Here is a 21,520-nt window from a genome sequence, read left to right as displayed (position 1 = left end):
TTCCTAGGAACAGCAGACGAGTTGTCGGGATTAAATGGGATTTTGGAATATTCAGAATCCACCCGTGTTGTCTTAGCACCTCTTGAGATAGTGCTAAAGCTGTCTCCAGCTGTTCTCTGGACCTTGCCCTTATTAGGAGATCGTCCAAGTATGGGATAACTAATACGCCTTTTCTTCGAAGAAGAATCATCATCTCGGCCATTACCTTGGTAAAGACCCGAGGCGCCGTGGACAATCCGAACGGCAGCGTCTGAAACTGATAGTGACAGTTTTGAACAATGAACCTGAGGTACCCCTGGTGTGCGGGGTAAATCGGAACGTGTAGATACGCATCCTTGATGTCCAAGGATACCATAAAGTCCCCTTCTTCCAGGTTCGCTATCACTGCTCTGAGTGACTCCATCTTGAACTTGAACTTTTTTATGTAGAGGTTCAAGGACTTCAGATTTAGAATAGGCCTTACCGAGCCATCCGGCTTCGGTACCACAAATAGAGTGGAATAATACCCCTTTCCTTGTTGTAATAGGGGTACTTTGACTATCACCTGCTGAGCGTACAGCTTGTGAATGGCTTCCAACACCCTCTCCCTTTCGGAAGAGACGGTTGGTAAGGCAGACTTCAGGAAACGATGAGGAGGATCCGTCTCTAATTCCAACCTGTACCCCTGAGATATTATCTGCAGGATCCAGGGGTCTACCTGCGAGTGAGCCCACTGCGCGCTGTAATTTTTGAGACGGCCCCCCACTGTCCCCGAGTCCGCTTGAGAGGCCCCAGCGTCATGCTGAGGTTTTTGCAGGAGCCGGGGAGGGCTTCTGTTCCTGGGAAGGAGCTGCCTGTTGGTGTCTCTTCCCTCTTCCTCTGCCTCGTGGCAGGTACGACAAGCCCTTTGCTCTCTTATTTTTGTAGGAGCGAAAAGGCTGCGGTTGAAAGGTCGGTGCCTTTCTCTGTTGGGGAGTGACTTGAGGTAAAAAAGTGGATTTCCCGGCAGTAGCCGTGGCCACCAAGTCTGATAGACCAACTCCAAATAACTCCTCCCCTTTATACGGCAAAACCTCCATGTGACGTTTTGAATCCGCATCGGCTGTCCACTGTCGTGTCCATAAGGCTCTTCTGGCTGAAATGGACATAGCACTCACCCGAGATGCCAGTGTGCAAATATCCCTCTGTGCATCACGCATATAGATAAATGCATCCTTTATTTGTTCTAACGACAGTAAAACATTGTCCCTATCTAGGGTATCAATATTTTCAATCAGGGATTCTGACCAAACTACTCCAGCACTGCACATCCAGGCAGTTGCTATAGCTGGTCGTAGTATAACACCTGCATGTGTGTATATATTCTTTTGAATAACTTCCATCTTTCTATCTGATGGATCCTTAAGTGCGGCCGTCTCAGGAGAGGGTAACGCCACTTGTTTGGATAAGCGTGTGAGCGCCTTGTCCACCTTAGGGGGTGTTTCCCAGCGCGCCCTAACCTCTGGCGGGAAAGGGTATAATGCCAATAACTTTTTTGAAATTATCAACTTTTTATCAGGAGCAACCCACGCTTCATCACACACGTCATTTAATTCTTCTGATTCAGGAAAAACTGTTTGTAGTTTTTTCACACCATACATAATACCCTGTTTTACGGTATCTGTAGTATCAGCTAAATGTAACGTCTCCTTCATTGCCAAAATCATATAACGTGTGGCCCTACTGGAAAATACGTTTGAATTTCTACCGTCGTCACTGGAATCAGTGCCCGTGTCTGGGTCTGTGTCGACCGACTGAGGCAAAGGGCGTTTTACAGCCCCTGACGGTGTTTGAGGCGCCTGGACAGGCATTAATTGATTGTCCGGCCGCCTCATGTCCTCAACTGACTGTTTAAGGGAAGATAAACCATCACGTAATTCCACAAATAAAGGCATCCATTCTGGTGTCGACCCCCTGGGGGGTGACATCTGCATATTTGGCAATTGCTCCGCCTCCACACCAATATCGTCCTCATACATGTCGACACCACGTACCGACACACACCGCAAACTCACAGGGAATGCTCTAATGAAGACAGGACCCACTAGCCCTTTTGGGGAGACAGAGGGAGAGTCTGCCAGCACACACCACAAAGCGCTATATATACAAGGGATATCCTTATATTAAGTGCTCCCTTATAGCTGCTTTAATATATATATATATAGCCATTAATGTGCCCCCCCTCTCTGTTTTACCCTGTTTCTGTAGTGCAGTGCAGGGGAGAGACCTGGGAGCCGTTCTGACCAGCGGAGCTGTGACAGAAAATGGCGCCGTGTGCTGAGGAGATAGGCCCCGCCCCTTTTTCGGCGGGTTCTTCTCCCGCTATTTTTCCAGTCAGGCAGGGGTTAAATATCTCCATATAGCCCCTATGGGCTATATGTGAGGTATTTTTAGCCTTGTATAAGGTTTATATTTGCCTCTCAGAGCGCCCCCCCCCAGCGCTCTGCACCCTCAGTGACTGCCCAGTGAAGTGTGCTGAGAGGAAAATGGCGCACAGCTGCAGTGCTGTGCGCTACCTTATGAAGACTGAGGAGTCTTCAGCCGCCGGTTTCCGGACCTCTTCACGCTTCAGCATCTGCAAGGGGGTCGGCGGCGCGGCTCCGGGACCGGACTCCACGGCTGGGCCTGTGTTCGATCCCTCTGGAGCTAATGGTGTCCAGTAGCCAAGCAGCAAATCCACTCTGCATGCAGGTGAGTTTACTACTTTCCCCCTAAGTCCCACGTTGCAGTGATCCTGTTGCCAGCAGGACTCACTGTAAAGAAAAAAAACCTAAACTAAACTTTCTCTAAGCAGCTCTTTAGGAGAGCCACCTAGATTGCACCCTTCTCGTTCGGGCACAAAATCTAACAGGAGTCTGGAGGAGGGTCATAGGGGGAGGAGCCAGTGCACACCACCTGACCTAGTAAAGCTTTACTTTTTTGTGCCCTGTCTCCTGCGGAGCCGCTATTCCCCATGGTCCTTTCAGGAACCCCAGCATCCACTTAGGACGATAGAGAAAGGTGGATTTTCCAGCTGTTGCCGTGGCCACCAGGTCCGATGGACCGACCCCAAATAACTCCTCCCCTTTATACGGCAATACTTCCATGTGCCGTTTGGAATCTGCATCACCTGACCACTGTCGTGTCCATAAACATCTTCTGGCAGATATGGACATCGCACTTACTCTTGATGCCAGAGTGCAAATATCCCTCTGTGCATCTCGCATATATAGAAATGCATCCTTTAAATGCTCTATAGTCAATAAAATACTGTCCCTGTCAAGGGTATCAATATTTCCAGTCAGGGAATCCGACCAAGCCACCCCAGCGCTGCCCATCCAGGCTGAGGCGATCGCTGGTCGCAGTATAACACCAGTATGTGTGTATATACTTTTTAGGATATTTTCCAGCCTCCTATCAGTTGGCTCCTTGAGGGCGGCCGTATCTGGAGACGGTAACGCCACTTGTTTTGATAAGCGTGTGAGCGCCTTATCCACCCTAAGGGGTGTTTCCCAACGCGCCATAACTTCTGGCGGGAAAGGGTATACCGCCAATAATTTTCTATCGGGGGAAACCCACGTATCATCACACACTTCATTTAATTTATCTGATTCAGGAAAAACCACATGTAGTTTTTTCACACTCCACATAATACCCTTTTTTGTGGTACTTGTAGTATCAGAAATATGTAACATCTCCTTCATTGCCCTTAACAAGTAACGTGTGGCCCTAAAGGAAAATACGTTTGTTTCTTCACCGTCGACACTGGAGTCAGTGTCCGTGTCGACCGACTGAGGTAAAAGGACGTTTTAACGCCCCTGACGGTGTTTGAGACGCCTGGACAGGTACTAATTGGTTTGCCGGCCGTCTCATGTCGTCAACCGACCTTGCAGCGTGTTGACATTATCACGTAATTCCTTAAATAAGCCATCCATTCCGGTGTCGACACCCTAGAGAGTGACATCACCATTACAGGCAATTGCTCCGCCTCCTCACCAACATCGTCCTCATACATGTCGACACACACGTACCGACACACAGCACACACACAGGGAATGCTCTGATAGAGGACAGGACCCCACTAGCCCTTTGGGGAGACAGAGGGAGAGTTTGCCAGCACACACCAAAAACGCTATAATTATACAGGGACAACCTTTATATAAGTGTTTTTCCCTTATAGCATTTTAATATATATAGTCATATCGCCAAATAAGTGCCCCCCCTCTCTGTTTTAACCCTGTTTCTGTAGTGCAGTGCAGGGGAGAGCCTGGGAGCCTTCCCACCAGCATTTCTGTGAGGGAAAATGGCGCTGTGTGCTGAGGAGAATAGGCCCCGCCCCCTTTTCGGCGGGCTTCTTCTCCCGTTTTTCTGAGACCTGGCAGGGGTTAAATACATCCATATAGCCCCCAGGGGCTATATGTGATGTATTTTTAGCCAGAATAAGGTACTATCATTGCTGCCCAGGGCACCCCCCCCAGCGCCCTGCACCCTCAGTGACCGCTGCTATGAAGTGTGCTGACAACAATGGCGCACAGCTGCAGTGCTGTGCGCTACCTTATGAAGACTGAAAAGTCTTCTGCCGCCGGTTTCTGGACCTCTTCACTTTTCGGCATCTGCAAGGGGGTCGGCGGCGCGGCTCCGGGACGAACCCCAGGGTGAGACCTGTGTTCCGACTCCCTCTGGAGCTAATGGTGTCCAGTAGCCTAAGAAGCCAATCCATCCTGCACGCAGGTGAGTTCACTTCTCTCCCCTAAGTCCCTCGATGCAGTGAGCCTGTTGCCAGCAGGACTCACTGAAAATAAAAAAAACCTAACAAAACTTTTTCTAAGCAGCTCTTTAGGAGAGCCACCTAGATTGCACCCTTCTCGGCCGGGCACAAAAATCTAACTGAGGCTTGGAGGAGGGTCATAGGGGGAGGAGCCAGTGCACACCACCTGATCCTAAAGCTTTTACTTTTGTGCCCTGTCTCCTGCGGAGCCGCTATTCCCCATGGTCCTGACGGAGTCCCCAGCATCCACTTAGGACGTTAGAGAAATGCTGTATCCTTGGATATTTTTTTCTGCTAGGAATGTATCCAATTCATTTTTAAACTAATTGATTGAGTCCACCATTACTACCTTCTCTGGGAGAGAATTCCAAATCCTTACTGCTCTTACTGTGAAGAACCCTTTTCTCCGTTGTGTATGGAATTTTTTCTCCCAGCAGTACTATTGTGGTAAAGTTATACCATTAGGACTGTGCGTTCAGCCCTTTACTACTTCATTCACCTGTCTGCAATCCAGTTTACCCAAAATAGGAATGGATCACACTTTATAGGCAGCTGTTATTATTGTGACCCTTCCTATTCATTTTAATGTTGTTTTTATTTATGTAATCATTTAATTAAATGTATACACTTTTCTCAATCAATCCTCATTCATAATATCAGGATTTTGGTACTTACCGATAAGTCCCTTTCTCCGATTCCACAGGGGCCACTGGAGTGCAGATACAATGGGGGATATAGTAGGCAGTAACTGGGAGCTGGCACTTTAAATTTATAACCATGTGACTAGCTCCTCCCCTACTATGTCCCCCCTCCAAGCCAGTCTTAGTTAAAACTGTGCCCGAGGAGAGCTGGAAAAGACAAACGTCAAAGTAGGAGGTTCGCTAAGCCAACTAACACAGGATAATACCCAGGAAACCAAGAAACAGTGATAAGGTAATAGGAACAAAACGCGCAGTCACACAGTGACCTGCAACCCGATAAGTGTAGAAGGAGGAAACAGCGCTGGGTGGGCGTCCAGTGGCCCCTGTGGAATCGGAGAAAGGGATTTATCGGTAAGTACCAAAATCCTGATTTCTCCTTCATCCACTAGGGGCCACTGGAGTGCAGATACAATGGGGACGTCCCAGAGCTCCCAAAACGGGAGGGAGAGCGCTGAGAGTCCTGCAAAACCGCTCGGCCAACTGCGATCCAGAGGTCGCAAAAATGTCAAATCCGTAAAACGTGACAAACGTATGATGTCCCGACTAAGCGGCATCGCAACATAAAGCATTCAAGGAAACCCCGTGGGCGGCCGCCCCCGAAGGTCCCCCAGAGCACGTGGAGTGTGCCGAAATGGAAAACGGAGGCCCTCGAGCAACCGCCAAATAAGACTGTCTGATGGTCAGACGTATCCAAACGATCCAACGACTGTTGGGACCCTGGACAATCAGGACGGGAGCATCGTACAAAACAAAGACGAAAGCAAGTTGCCGAACAGCCGAATACCTCTGTACAGAGTTGGAGAGCCCTGACAACATCCAAAGGTCACGAATCCGGTGAAACCGCCGAGAGGGCCGAAAACACAAGTGTCAGATTTATATGAAAAACGGACATCACCCCTGGAAGAAACGACAGCTGAGTATGAAGCCCAGCCGTAACTCAATTCGAAAGGGAGATTGTCGGTAGAGAACTCCCTGCAAGAAAGCCCGAACTTCCGGCCACCAGGCTAATTACCTTTGGAAGAAAACCAAAAGAGTAGAGACCTGAAACTCAGGTCAACCGAGTCGAAGTGCAGCCGAGCAAACCACCCGGAGAAACCAAAGAGGCGGTTAAATGAAAAACCGAAGGGAAAAACCCTCGGCATCCACACCAGGCCACAAAAAGTTTCCAAAAGTGGCAAAAGAGAGACGAAGTAACGAACTTCCGAAATCGGGGTCCAGTAGGTATAACGGAACTAGGGAACTCCTTCCTTCTGAGAAGGTCTCGTGAACGGCCACCCCGTTAAACGAAACCTGTGGAAGACTGAACAAAGAAAAGGACCCTATTGAAGTAGACATTCCCGCAGAGGTAGGGGCCAAGGCTCCTCTACTGACAACAGGTGCAGGGTGGATCTTCAAGTCATGCGCGGCCAAACTGGAGTCACCGGGAGGACTAACGCACATCCTCCCTTTATGCGTTGCAGAAAGTGAGGTAGTAACAAAAAAGGATCCAAGAGTAATAAAGGGGCAGTTGAAGAGTCAGTCGGAACGCCCTGAGGTCGATCCGAGTTCTCCACCAACAGCTGACCAGCTGACCAAATTCCGGGTAATGTCCACCCACCTGGGAGCTTGACCTGGAATGAAGATTGTTGTCCTCTGCTCAGAGGAGGCTGCAGGTGACCTCTCTCAGCACCGCACTTGGTTGAAGAGAGAGAGGGGGGAACTAGTCCCGTGGAAGGAAAAATCCTCTGACGGACCGGATTGAGAACCATCTCTAAGAACAGAAAACAGTACGAGGAGCATAAATGGAACCCGTGTCGAATCAGAAGATCCTGGATCCTCCGGATATTCAGAAGCAACCTAATCTGCAGAGAGGGTTTCCAGCAGTAGATTATCCAGTTAAGGAACAAACGTCACTCCCTGCCTTTGAAGCAGGGCCATCCTGTGACCTTCAGGAACACGGTGGGAGCGGAAGAGGGACCGAAAGGAAAGGTCTGAAAGTGGAAACGAATATCCTGTACTACGAATCGGAGAAAAGCCAGATGAAGAAGCCCAATGGAAACCAGTAAACAGGCATCCCTGATGACTAAGGACGCCTAAACCCTCTTTGCTCCAAACTAGCAATCACAGACTAAAGGGATTCTTCGTTCAGAATAGGCCTGGCCGAGCCATCTGGCTTCGGCACAGAAAAAAAGAAAACAAAAAATAAAGGCCTGAGAAAATGCCCCGATTCCAATGATGTGTGGTAACCGGGATCAGCCCCCTTGCGGTTAGAAGCATCTGGAACGCCGCCTACAGCAAGACTCTGTCGTCGGAAGCCGGCAGACCCATGGTGAGGTACCAATGAGGCGGTTGGACTCCAAAATCGCGTATGTAACCGCCTGTGATGAGAAACCTAACCCAAGCATACCCAGGCCTCCCAGAATAACCACAGACATGCGCCCACACTGGGATGTCCCAGGTGGGAGGGAGGTCCGACCTGCGGTGGGTGTGTTGGAGGACCTACAATCAGACTGGTCCGAGGATGCTGAACCTCTGCCTCGGAGATACCGTCCCTGTCATGTACTCGAAACCCGGAAAAGGTACGGAAAGATCTAAGGGAAAGACCGGTATAGGTCCATCTTGGAGCTGAAGCAGCAGTAGGGGAAAGAAAAGTGGACTTACCCAATGGCCTGAGAAATCCAGGCCGGAAGATCCTTCCCGGCCACTGCTGCCCCTTAGGTTCAATATCCGCCTGTCACCATCGCAGCCCTAAAGGTCGTCGGGTTAAGACAGCTATTTTATCGTTTCTGGCAGGGGTTAATATACACCTATATAGCCTCTGGGGCTATATATGGTGTTAGTTTTGCAAGCCAAGGTGTTATTATTGCCCTCAGGGCCCCCCCCCAGCGCCCTGCACCCATCAGTGACCGCAGTGTGTGGTGTGCATGAGGAGCAATGGCGCACAGCTGCAGTGCTGTGCGCTACCTTGGAGAAGACAGAAGTCTTCAGCCGCCGATTTTCCGGACCACCTTCTTGTTTCTGGCTCTGTAAGGGGGACGGCGGCGCGGCTCCGGGAACGGACGACGAGGTCGGGTCCTGTGTTCGATCCCTCTGGAGCTAATGGTGTCCAGTAGCCTAAGAAGCCCAAGCTACCACCACTTAGGTAGTTCGCTTCTTCTCCCCTTAGTCCCCCGTTGCAGTGAACCTGTTGCCAGCAGGTCTCACTGAAAATAAAAAACCTAAACTATACTTTCTTCTAGGAGCTCAGGAGAGCCCCTAGTGTGCATCCAGCTCAGCCGGGCACAGAAATCTAACTGAGGCTTGGAGGAGGGTCATAGGGGGAGGAGCCAGTGCACACCAGATAGTCCTAAATCTTTCTTTAGATGTGCCCAGTCTCCTGCGGAACGTCTATTCCCCATGGTCCTTACGGAGTCCCCAGCATTCACTAGGACGTCAGAGAAACAAACATTGTTTGATACCTGAAAGTGTTTTCAGATGTCTCCGGTCCGCCGACCGGAGCACATCCAGCTCATCCGAAACTGGACAAGTCGCTGTCGTCTCTTAATCGGTACCGAACGCTCCTTTACCTGCATCACCAGACGAATTGCTGTACAATGCGCCTCGTATCCTGTACATCTCTCGCCTCCCCCAAGAGAGGCCTCACATCCGCAGAGTCGTGTAACATGGAGGTTAGCAAGCTCCTTTTAGAAACCTGGAGAGGAGAAATGACGGACAGGGTCTCTGGTTAATAGTGCCATTACCTGTATAAGCTGAGCTGTTTAAACAGGAGCGTGCTGTAGCTGCGTTGAGGGCTAAGCAGATGGTTTCACAGCACAATCCACACCCAACAAGGATTTCACTGCCTGTCCCGGGTGATACGTTCATTAAAACGAAAAGAGAAAAGGTGAGTTAAAGAAGTGTAGCCCTATGTACTCTCTACACTGGGACGTGCAGTGACAGACACGTTTCCCTTAAAGTTGGTTTTTGTTGGGATTCAAACCCGGGTCTCTGTGTGCAGATGTCCCCGCTATTAGCGTACTGAGCCACAGCGGCTATTTGTCTGATGCCACACACATTCCCCCAATTACAAACAGCATTAGTACCAAGTGAAACAAGAGAATAATAAAGGGAAGGCAACACCCGCCCTGTATGTTGCTAAAATAGGAAGAAAGGTGCAATACATGTTTCTCGGAAGCTCCGCTGGTTGTCCCAAATGGCGGTTAGCCTGTGACAAAAGCCGGGGGAAAACGTTATGCGGCCAGGTCGTCATTATAATAAATTGTGCTGGAAGCTTATAGTTCTATTCACTATATACCTATTATGTAAGCAATTGGAAAAGTCACAACACATAAACACGGAAGTTTCTCAGTGACTGTTGCCATATCACTGGGAACGTCTGTCCCCTAACACTGACTTGCTGAATGAACAAGCTACGCAGTTATCAGTAGAGTGTGCAGTAGATGACACTGTATCACCGGCTGTGTGTGTATATCCACCACAGAGATTCATAGTGACAGCCTACAAGGAATGAGGAGAGCTACTTGCAGCGCTAACGCTCTAGTTCTGTCTGGAGTCCTCCTCCTCATTATAATTCACCTTTCCTCTGCAAGTGCAACTGCATCCACCTACACTACAGGGAAGACCACCATAAATACCAGCACCAGGTGCCCTTGGCAAGTCTACTGCCCCCAGTCCGGCAGAGTACCCTGCACCCACCCACCTTCACACCTGACAGAGGAGACAGTGGGGAGATGACTGCAGCGGTGAGCGCCCTGCCTCCCCCGCCGGTAAAGCGTGCCGCGGCCGGGGAGCGCTGAGCCTGCTGCACAGAGCGGGAGTTAGCTCCGCCCCCCGTAATGGCGCCAAATTTAAAAGTGCAGAGCGCCTCCAGCGGTATCCCAGTGCCGGCTCTGTGAGCCGCGCTGAGCGGGAAGCGGGCTGGAGCGGGGAGGAGTTGTAAGCCGTGCTTAAATTGAATGTTTCTAAGTTCACCCCGCATCCCCCGCCGTCATGCTGCTTAGAAGCAATATGATCCACGGCTGGGGAGCGGGGAGAGCTGAGCCCGCTGTGTAGAGCGGCATTAAGCTCCACCCCCCCGCAATGTTATTCAAATAATCATTCGGTCCTGAGTTTGGACTCAAACTCAGGTCCTACTGCACACTTGGCTTTAGCAGTAGTGTGGTGTCTAAAACTGTGAAGACGCCTCTGTTACGCTGTACCAGTGACAGAGTGCAAGGCTGGGAGCGGGGGGAGCAGGTGGATGAACAAAAAGTGTTTGTACTCACCGCTACTTCTGCTGTGTAGGATGATGGAGTGGCCCCGACACGCGCTGCACGCAGCGGTGTCCGCCAGGATCTTCTGTCGACGGAGCGACCCCAACACACGCCGCACGCAGCGGTTTCCGGCCACTCATACTCACCGCTGCCTTGCTGCCAGAATCTTCTGCCGACGGAGCGGCCCCGACACGGCCAGTCTACGGAGAGCTCAGTGTCTCCTTCAGCCGAGGCCCATCCCGAGCCGCACGCAGCTGCGATGGGACCCCGCTGGCAGCTCCCACGGTGCAGACTGGCAATGGCAGAGCTGCCAGTCTGTGAGTGTAAGAAAGAAAAATAAAAATAATGAAAGAAAAAAAAAAATTCTTCAGAGAAGACCCAAGTGAACCAGCTCCCTTGGGCACTAAACTAAGACTGGCTTGGAGGGGGGACATAGTAGGGGAGGAGCTAGTCACATGGTTATAAATTTAAAGTGCCAGCTCCCAGTTACTGCCTACTATATCCCCCATTGTATCTGCACTCCAGTGGCCCCTAGTGGATGAAGGAGAAATCAAAGATTCCTGTTAGCGCTGCTAATTTTGTGTTGTTTTTAGAATGGACATCTTAACTTGATGTGCAATATGCAAATTCACCGGAGGGGGAGCCTCCCACTTTGCACACTCCTCTGCAGGAATAGGATAACGAGAAGCCAAACGTTTAGGCAAAGGAAAATTCTTACCCGGAGTTTATCAGAATTTCCATTAGATGATCTGGATGGGGGAATTCAGATTTAATTATCTTTTGTCGCTTAAAAACATCCATTTTCCTAGCAACCGGCTCAGATTCATCCTCTGTGAGTTGATGGATATGTTAAATAGCCTCAAATAAAGTTTCCCCTTCTTCAGCCGGCGACTCATTTGAGTATGATATAGCAGTGGACTGAGAGGAAGGGGTCCTCCTAGTGGACCTAGAGGACGGTTTAGTCTCAGGTAATATCTATCGGAAAGCTAGGGACATTTGGGCTAAGCTCTGAAACGTAGTATTCAGTGTATCCACCCATGCCGCTGTCAATTATATTGCGGTGGCATCCATCGGGGATGCGACCGCAATTCATGTGTCCGCGCAGCCGCACAGCATGTGCAATTTGCTGCCATCAGCAAACTGCGCTGCGGGCTGCTGATGTGGCCGGGTGTGAATGACCCTCTTATTCAAACCCGATTGCTGTAGCTGTGTTTTTGCCAAGGGACACTTCTCCGCTGTCTGCACACGCGCGTTTGCATTGTGCGCATGCGACCCTTTACTATGCTACTGCATCCCAGAAAGATGCAACTGTAAAGTGACTGACAGGCGGCGCGTGTTCGGGTGCGTTGAAGCGACACTGGGGGGAAATGTACCATGGCCAGATGACTATGCCTGCGTTTCTTTCGATCAGAAACATGGTGGCGATGCGCCAGGCAGGGGTCGCCCTCTATTTCCCAAATCTGCGATGCAATCGCATTCACATTCCTCCAGCCCAAACTCCCCATTTATTTATTCCCTGCTCCCTGTGAATTCCTTATCAATTATTTATTTTATAATGACCTGACTATGGGGGGTAATTCCAAGTTTTTTGCAGCAGGATTTTTGTTAGCAATTGGGCAAAACCATGTGCACTGCAGGGGAGGCAGATATAACATGTGCAGAGAGAGTTAGATTTGGGTGTGGTGTGTTCAATCTGCAATCTAATTTGCAGTGTAAAAATAAAGCAGCCAGTATTTACCCTGCACAGAAACAAAATAACCCACCCAAATCTAACTCTCTCTGCACATGTTACATCTGCCCCACCTGCACTGCACATGGTTTTGCCCAACTGATAACAAAGTTCCTGCTGCGATCAACTTGGAATTACCCCCTATATTACTGTGGATCGGTTCTCTAATGCCGCAAGATGGAAAGAAAAGCGGACTCTTTGTTTTTGTCCAAACTGTTTATTGTAACTTTTCTGTAACAAAAACCGGGAAATATTTGAAGAATAACACTTTTGAGAAGAAATGATGTCACGGAAAAGAGTAATCACTGCGCATATAGAACTCTCACAGAACCCTCCTTGTGGTTCCCACAATAGATTAATGATGCAAAAATGGAAACAAAAACAAGCGCAATGTTCTGCTGGAAAACACATAACTGAGAACTGGAAACCATAACTGGAAACTGGGAGAACGTTTGGCGCTGTGGGGGTGTCCGTCAGTCATCAGACTCCAATATATAGTCGTAGTCTGTATCGCTGTAAAGCAATGAGACAATATGATTCAGAGCCACGTAGCCATTACAGGGTCACATATGTACAGGGTCACACTGAAGCCAACAGTAACTTCCGCCACTTACCCAGAATCCTCCTCACTAGGTGCGGGGCTCTCCCTCCAAGGAGGTACACCCCACTCCTCATCACTGGAGTCCCTGAGGAACAATAAGAGAATTAATGATTCCTCCCCAGTCATGCACCCAGTACAGGGACATCGCTCCCTCCCTGTGTATACAGGGAAACAGTCCGGCCTCTCAGAGGACAGTCTGCTCCTTGGCTTGGCCATGGACTGAATGGAAGACGAGGGTCTTGCTGGGTATATAAGGTGCAATGCTACAACTGGGAATTACTGCATAAATGTAAACACTAATGATACATACACTTCCTCGTCCTCATCCGGAGCCGCACAGATGGGACACACGTCACCCATATTCCGGAAACAGTTTTCACAGTAGAAGCCTGTAAGAGGAAGAATAATATTACAGAGGCCGGTGCAAGTAGGCGTCTGTAACAGCGTCACACCGGGGGGGCTTGGTAAGGAGGAGAATGATAGTGCGGGGGAGACATACTGTATATAATGGAAAGGATCAGGTAGTAGAGTGAGGGGGCAGTGATATATATATATATATATATATATATATATATAAAAAGTGATTTATACTAGACTTACCATGGTTAAATCTCTTTCTGTGAGGTACACTGGGTTCCACAGGGAATAACATCGGGGGTGTAGAGTTGGCTCTTGATCCAAGGCACCAACAGGCTAAAGCTTTGACTGTTCCCAGGATGCACTGCACCGCCTCCTCTATAACCCCGCCTTCAGGCACTGTGAGCTCAGTTTCAGTAACCAGTCCAATGCAGGAGCAGGTAAAATAGAGATAGTACATGTTAGTCACCTAGAACCACATTCTCACGGCAGGAGAAGGTACCAGCGGCTAATGCCATACTAACCCAAGGAAGCTAAGTGCGTCAGGGTGGGCTCCCTGTGGAGCCCAGTGTACCTCGCAGAAAGAGATTTAACCATGGTATGTCTCACCATAAATCTCCTTTTCTGCAGCGGGGTACACTGGTATTCCACAGGGAATAACATCGGGGATGTCCTAAAGCAGTTCCTCATGGGAGGGCATGCACTGTAGCGGCCACAGGAAGCATCCTGGGAGGTGGAAGTATCAAAGACATAGAACCTGATGAACGTGGACACAGGAGGACCACGTAGCCTCCTTGCACAATTGATCTGCGGACGCGCCACGGCGGGCCGCCCAAGAAAGTCCAACCGACCAAGTAGAATGGGTCTTAATAGCAGCAGGAGCTGGAAGTCCATCCTGCGCATAAGCTTGTGCAATCACCATTCTAATCTATCGGTCCAAGGTTTGCTTATTCGCAGGCCATCCACGTTTGTGGAAACCAAACAGTACAACAAGGGAATCAGACCTCTTGATGGAGGCAGTCCTCTCCACATAAACACGGAGAGCCCGTACCACATCCAAAGATTTTTCATTGGAGGATAGACCAAAAGAGATGAAGGCCGGAACCACAATCTCCTGGTTAAGGTGGAAAGAAGAAACCACCTTAGGCAAATAACCAGGGTGAGTTCGAAGAATAGCCCGGTCACAATGATAAATCAGAAAGAGTGGATGACAGGACAAAGCGCCTAAGTCCGACACCCTCCTAGCAGAGGCAATAGCCAACAGAAATGCGACCTTAAGCGTAAGGCATTTAAGGTCCACAGATTCAAGAGGTTCAAATGGAGACTCTTGTAAGGCATTCAAGACGAATTCGTAGAACACCCTGAGTGAAAGTATGAACATCAGGAAGGGACGCAATTTTTCTCTGAAACCACACCGACAAGGCTAAAAATATGAACCTTGAGGGAGGCCCAAGTCTAGGCCTTGCTGGAGAAAAGCTAAAAGTCTGGAAGTTTTGAAAGTATATGCATCTTAATTCTTAGCAGCACACCAAGTGAAGTAAGAATTCCTACAATAAATCCTAGCCGAAGCCGGTTTACGGGCTTTCAACATAGATTGAATGACCGCTTCAGAAAATCTTTTGGCCCTCAGGAGTGAAGCTTCAAGAGCCTTGTTGTCAAAGCCAGTCGGGCCAGATCCTGGTAGACACAAGGACCCTGAACGAGGAGGTCTGGGCGTTGAGGAAGTAGAAGAGGACGCTCTATCGATAGACCCTGCAGGTCTGAGCACCAATGCCGTCTGGGCCACGCCGGAGTGACTAGAAGTAGTATTCCTCCTTCTTGCTTGAACTTCCGTATTACCCTGGGCAGGAGTGACATTGGAGGGAGCACATATGGCAGCCGAAAGTTCCATGGAATTGCTAGTGCGTCCACGAACACCACTTGAGGATCCCTTGTCCTTGCTCCGAAGACCGGAACCTTGTGATTGTATCAAGATGCCATCAGGTCTACATCTGGTAGGCCCCACTTGTCCACTAGGAGTTGAAAGACTTCGGGATGAAGACTCCACTCTCACTCAGTCGTCAGGACGTACACCCCGAAGTCCGCTTCCCACTCTGAGGACTTCCACGTGAGAAACTTGACCTCAACCTCCTGTAGAAGCTCAAACCAGTCCGACTGGAGGAACTGCAACACCACGTTAAGATCCCAGGGCACCGTAGGCGGAACAAAGGGAGGTTGGATGTGCAGAACTCCCTTCAATTGATCGGCAGATATATCTATGGACGGATCGGGCAGTGTGTTGAGCATACACACTGCCCGATCCGTCGGGGACCGACGTCATGAACTGGGCGGGCGTGTGTACAGCTGTCAATCACCACCGGCTGCCACAGCATGTGTACGACCGCCCGTACACACAGCGACGAGCCAATATATCGGTAGATATATTGGCCATCGGCTGTGCTGCGGGGCCGACACACTGGCTGACGGACCCGCGATATATCGGCCGTTCAAGAGAACGACCGATATATCGGCCAGTGTGTACCCACCTTAAGTTAACAAGTGCATTACTACAGGGATATTTAGTACAAGTATCCTGTGATATACATCCAGTGGTTACTGTACATTATTATATCTGTATACATACATATCTCTATATAATATTACTAGTCCAGTGCAGTTTTATTGGTTATTTGTAATAATTTCTGTATTGTACCTGTGACTGTGTGTGCCTATAGCTGCTGTGTGAATTCTCTTCTGTGTATCACACGTATTGCCATCACTATGGGGGTCATTCCGAGTGGATCGCTAGCTGCATTTGTTTGCAGCGCAGCAATCAGGCTAATAAACGGCAGTTCTGCGCAAGCGTATGCGGCGCAATGCGCACACATGACTTACGGTCACAACAAATGATGTCGTTTTGCACAGAGTCTAGCGATGCATTTCAGTCGCACTAGTTGCCGCAGAGTGATTGACATGAAGTGGGCGTTTCTGGGTGGCAACTGACCGTTTTCAGGGAGTGTTTGGGAAAACGCAGGCGTGGCTGGGCAAACGTTGGGCGGGTGTGTGACGTCAAATCCAGAACTGAATAGGCTGAAGTGATCGCAAGCGTTGAGTAGGTTTTGAGCTACTCTGAAACTACACAATTTTTTTTGCATGCGCTCTGCGATCCTTACGTTCGCACTTCTGCTAAGCTAAAATACACTCCCAGAGGGCGGCGGTGGCATAGCGTTTGTACGGCTGCTAAAAACTGGTAGCGAGCGATCAACTCAGAAAGACCCCCTATATTCTGTACCCTGGGGGCTAAGTGCATCAGGGTCTCATATACCATATAGTGTTCCACAGGATATACTGTATTTTTCACTGTGTGTTTCAGTCACCCCATACCGCTTAAATCCTCTGTGCTCTACCTTTGCAGTCACATAACACGGGGTTTTTGTCAGGTATTGCGTTTGTCTGGCTATGTTGTACTGTTACGCCCTAAGGCTACATTCCCAATAACGTCTGCTACACAGCGCGGGAAATCTGCAGACGCACCTGCATCAGGCACTGCTTGCACCACGGATTTACCTGAGGAAGATTTCAGCTAAGAGTTCAGGTACTGGGTGCCCTGCACCTTCCAGTCTGCCCGCAGCTCCTGTGGCAAATCAGGACCCACCTTGGGCTGTATTTTCAAATATGCTGACTACGCTTGTAACACGGCTTACACCCCCTATGGGACCTCCTGTGCCACCACAGCCACATATTGTCCCTGTAGTTAATCCACCATGGGCGGATACTCTGTCAACCCAGTTACAGCAATGAAATCAGTCCTTGGTTAAACAGAAACCTAACCCTCGCCCTACTGGGACCAAAGAGTCCTCTAAGCGGGCCATTTCTTCCTTACACTCCACTAATATTTCGGATAATTCTTCCGATGGGGAATATACTGATCCGTCAGACGTGGATACAGCTGCTTCTGATGAGGAATCTACAACTCAAGTTGATGTTCCTGACCTAGTGGAGGCTATCACACTGATTCTCCAGATTGATGATGACATTGAGCCTCCTGTTACATCTAAGAAACCTGATAAGTTTAAACGTCAGAAGGTTGCTCAAGTAGTCTTCCCGCATTCTGACCTCTTAAATGACATACACTCCACACTCTCAAACTCTTAAAGTGCCAATGGCTCCTGGTGGACCCGTCTATACCCCATGGTACTAATGTGGACCCTAGCATCCTATAGGACGTAAGAGAAAAAAGCTATTTTCAGGGCTGCCTAGCTCAGCCCCCCCTGTTAGCTGCCTGCACTGCAATACGAACTAAAAAACTGAGCTCAAGTGTCTGGAGGCGGGGCTATATAGGAGGCGGAGCAGTGCATCCTGGGAACAGTCAAAGCTTTAGCCTGTTGGTGCTTCGGATCAAGATCCAACTCTACACCCCTGATGTTATTCCCTGTGGAATACCAGTGTATGCCGCTGCATAAATAAATTATATATATATATATATATATATATATATATATATATACATATATACACACACACACACACACACACACACACACTGCTCAAAAAAATAAAGGGAACACTAAAATAACACATCCGAGATCTGAATGAATGAAATATTCTTATTAAATACTTTGTTCTTTACATAGTTGAATGTGCTGACAACAAAATCACACAAAAATTATCAATGGAAATCAAATTTATTAACCCATGGAGGTCTGGATTTGGAGTCACACTCAAAATTAAAGTGGAAAAACACACTACAGGCTGATCCAACTTTAATGTAATGTCCATAAAACAAGTCAAAATGAGGCTCAGTAGTGTCTGTGGCCTCCACGTGCCTGTATGACCTCCCTACAACATGCTGGGCATGCTCCTGATGAGGTGGCGGATGGTCTCCTTAGGTATCTCCTCCCAGACCTGGACTAAAGCATCCGCCAACTCCTGGACAGTCTGTGGTGCAACGTGGCGTTGGTGGATGGAGCGAGACATGATGTCCCAGATGTGCTCAATTGGATTCAGGTCTGGGGAACGGGTGTGCCAGTCCATAGCATCAATGCCTTCGTCTTGCAGGAACTGCTGACACACTCCAGCCACATGAGGTCTAGCATTGTCTTGCATTAGGAGGAACCCAGGGCCAACCGCACCAGCATATGGTCTCACAAGGGATCTGAGGATCTCATCTCAGTACCTAATGGCAGTCAGGCTACCTCTGGCGAGCACATGGAGGGCTGCACGGCCCCCCAAAGAAATGCCACCCCACACCATTACTGACCCACTGCCAAACCGGTCATGCTGGAGGATGTTGCAGGCAGCAGAACGTTCTCCTTGGCGTCTCCAGACTATCTCACGTCTGTCACATGTGCTCAGTGAGAACCTGCTTTCATATGTGATGAGCACAGGGCGCCAGTGGCGAATTTGCCAATCTTGGTGTTCTCTGGCAAATGCCAAGCGTCCTGCACGGTGTTGGGCTGTAAGCACAACCCCCACCTGTGGACGTCGGGCCCTCATACCACCCTCATGGAGTCTGTTTCTGATCGTTTGAGTAGACAAATGCACATTTGTGGCTTGCTGGAGGTCATTTTGCAGGGCTCTGGCAGTGCTCCTCCTGTTCCTCCTTGCACAAAGGCGGAGGTAGCGGTCCTGCTGCTGGGTTCTTGCCCTCCTACAGCCTCCTCCACGTCTCCTGATGTACTGGCCTGTTTCCTGGTAGTGCCTCCATGCTCTGGACACTACGCTGACAGACACAGCAAACCTTCTTGCCACAGCTCGCATTGATGTGCCATCCTGGATGAGCTGCACTACCTGAGCCACTTGTGTGGGTTGTAAACTCCGTCTCATGCTACCACTAGAGTGAAAGCACCGCCAGCTTTCAAAAGTGACCAAAACATCAGCCAGAAAATAGGATTTTGGTACTTACCAGGTAAATCCTTTTCTTTAAATACATAGGGGGCACTGGAGTACTCTTGGGATATGGACGGCTTTAGCAGGACAGGCACTGAATATTTAAATTTAGTAACTCTCCTCCCCTCCATACTCCCAGAGTACCTCAGTGTTTTTTACTGAGCCGAACAGGAGCGATAGAGAGGATGACAATGGAGAATTACATATAACATTATAACATAACGGACAACAATAAAGTTGACACATAACGTAACTGACAACTAAACAGTTGACACCATAACTGATCTAACTTGAACCTTTGAACAAGTCGGTGAGAATGTGTTACCATAAGATCCACTGAACTTACCACAAGACAGGTAAAACTGCTCTGGGTGGGCGTCCAGTGCCCCCTATGGATTCAAAGAAAAGGATTTACCTGGTAAGTACCAAAATCCTATTTTCTTTTTCATCCACTAGGGGGTCACAGGAGTACTCTTGGGACGTACCAAAGTTTCCCCCTTGGGCGGGAGAGCTGTTTGGAACCTGTAACACTAGGCGGCAAAAGCTAGATGCTGATGCCGCAAACGTATCAAACTTGTAAAAGCGCACAAACATGTGCACTGAAGACCATGTAGCCGCACTGCAAAAGCTGTGTCGTAGAACTCCACGACCAGCTGCCCATGACATTCCCACAGAACGTGTGGAATGAGCGGTTACTGATGTAGGCGGCTGTAGCCTAGCATGAAAGTAAGCCTGACCGTATATGGTCAGTTTAATCCATCTGGATAAGGTCTGCTTAGAAGCTGGCCAACCCATCTTGGCAGCATCATAGAGAACAAACAACGTATCCGTCTTACGAACTGTAGACGTTCGGGCTACATAAACGCGTAGTGCACGTACCACGGCCCTCATTCCGAGTCGTTCGCTCGGTAATTTTCATCGCATCGCAGTGAAATTCCGCTTAGTACGCATGCGCAATAATCGCACTCAATAATCGCACTGCGACTGCGCCAAGTAATTTTACAATGAAGATAGTATTTTTACTCACGGCTTTTTCTTCGCTCCGGCGATCGTAGTGTGATTGACAGGAAATGGGTGTTACTGGGCGGAAACACGGCGTTTTATGGGCGTGTGGATAAAAACGCTACCGTTTACGGAAAAAACGCGGGAGTGGCTGGAGAAACGGGGGAGTGTCTGGGCGAACACTGGGTGTGTTTGTGACGTCAAACCAGGAACGACAAGCACTGAACTGATCGCAGATGCCGAGTAAGTCTGAAGCTACTCAAACTGCTAAGTAGTTTGTAATCGCAATATTGCGAATACATCGGTCGCAATTTTAAGAAGCTAAGATTCACTCCCAGTAGGCGGCGGCTTAGCGTGTGTAACTCTGCTAAAATCGCCTTGCGAGCGATCAACTCGGAATGAGGGCCCACATCCAAAGTTCCTGAATCTTCTGATAACACAGGAACTACTATTGGATGATTGATGTGAAAAGATGACACTACCTTTGGCAGGAAAGCGGGATTCATCCTAAGTTCCGCTCTGTCATCATGAAACACCAAATACGGTGGCTTGCATGACAAGGCACCCAAATCCGAAACACGCCTTGCCGAAGCTAAGGCTAGGAGAAAATTTTTTTCCAAGTGAGAAATTTAACATCCACTTGTTGTAAGGGTTCAAAATAAGAAGACTAAAAAATCTAAAACCAGATTCAAGTCCCATGGCGTTGTAGGTGGTATAAATGGAGGCTGTACTCTGAGGACACCTTGCAGGAATGTGTGTACAGTTGGCAATAGAGCCAAACGCCTTTGAAAGTAAATTGACAAGGCAGAGACCTGCACCTTTAGTGTAGGCAAACGCAGTCCTCCATCTAACCCAGTCTATAAAAATAGCAAAAGCGGGATAACTTGAATGATGATGTCGGAAACTTCCGAGCCTCACACCAACCTATATAGGCACGCCAAATTCTGTGATAATGAGCTGCCGTAACTGGCTTCCTAGCACGTAACATGGTTGGTATAACCGATTCCGGAATGCCCTCTCTTCTTAAGAGGGCGGTCTCAACAGCCACCCCGTCAAATGCAGCCGCGCTAAACCGGGGTAAAGGAACGGACCCTGTTGTAACAGGTTCAGACGTAGTGGGAGCGGCCAAGGATCGTCTGCGAGTAGTCCGCTGAGATCCGAGAACCATGCTCTCCGAGGCCAATGAGGCGCCACTAGTATGACTGTGGCGGACTCTCGTTTGATCCGTTTTAGCAACAGAGGGAGCAGCGGAAACGGTGGAAACAG

At 49.1% G+C, this 21,520-nt stretch overlaps 1 protein-coding gene and 1 long non-coding RNA gene across 2 annotated transcripts in view; both read right to left on the bottom strand.

Moving 5' to 3' along the window:
• Positions 1–12,637: 12,637 nt before the first annotated feature.
• LOC134980830 (uncharacterized) lies at positions 12,638–13,450 on the bottom strand. Its single transcript, XR_010190473.1, has 3 exons — positions 13,338–13,450; positions 13,041–13,112; positions 12,638–12,939 (listed from the first exon to the last, which is right to left on the bottom strand). It is a non-coding gene; the product is annotated as an uncharacterized LOC134980830 (long non-coding RNA).
• An 862-nt stretch (positions 13,451–14,312) lies between these two features.
• Positions 14,313–21,520, bottom strand: part of DCST2 (DC-STAMP domain containing 2) — a 140,798-nt gene continuing 133,590 nt past the window's right edge. Inside the window, exons 11-12 of the mRNA XM_063947728.1 lie at positions 15,438–15,547; positions 14,313–14,745 (exon numbers count right to left, since the gene is read on the bottom strand). Of these exons, the coding sequence (XP_063803798.1) occupies positions 14,313–14,745; positions 15,438–15,547 (543 nt within the window). The remainder of the gene's footprint in view (positions 14,746–15,437; positions 15,548–21,520) is intronic.

The sequence above is a fragment of the Pseudophryne corroboree genome, chromosome 12 (assembly GCF_028390025.1).
Source record: "Pseudophryne corroboree isolate aPseCor3 chromosome 12, aPseCor3.hap2, whole genome shotgun sequence".
NCBI lineage: Eukaryota > Metazoa > Chordata > Amphibia > Anura > Myobatrachidae > Pseudophryne > Pseudophryne corroboree.
The sequence above is the reverse complement of the archived record's forward strand: the minus strand, read 5'-3'. Positions and strand labels throughout refer to the sequence as shown.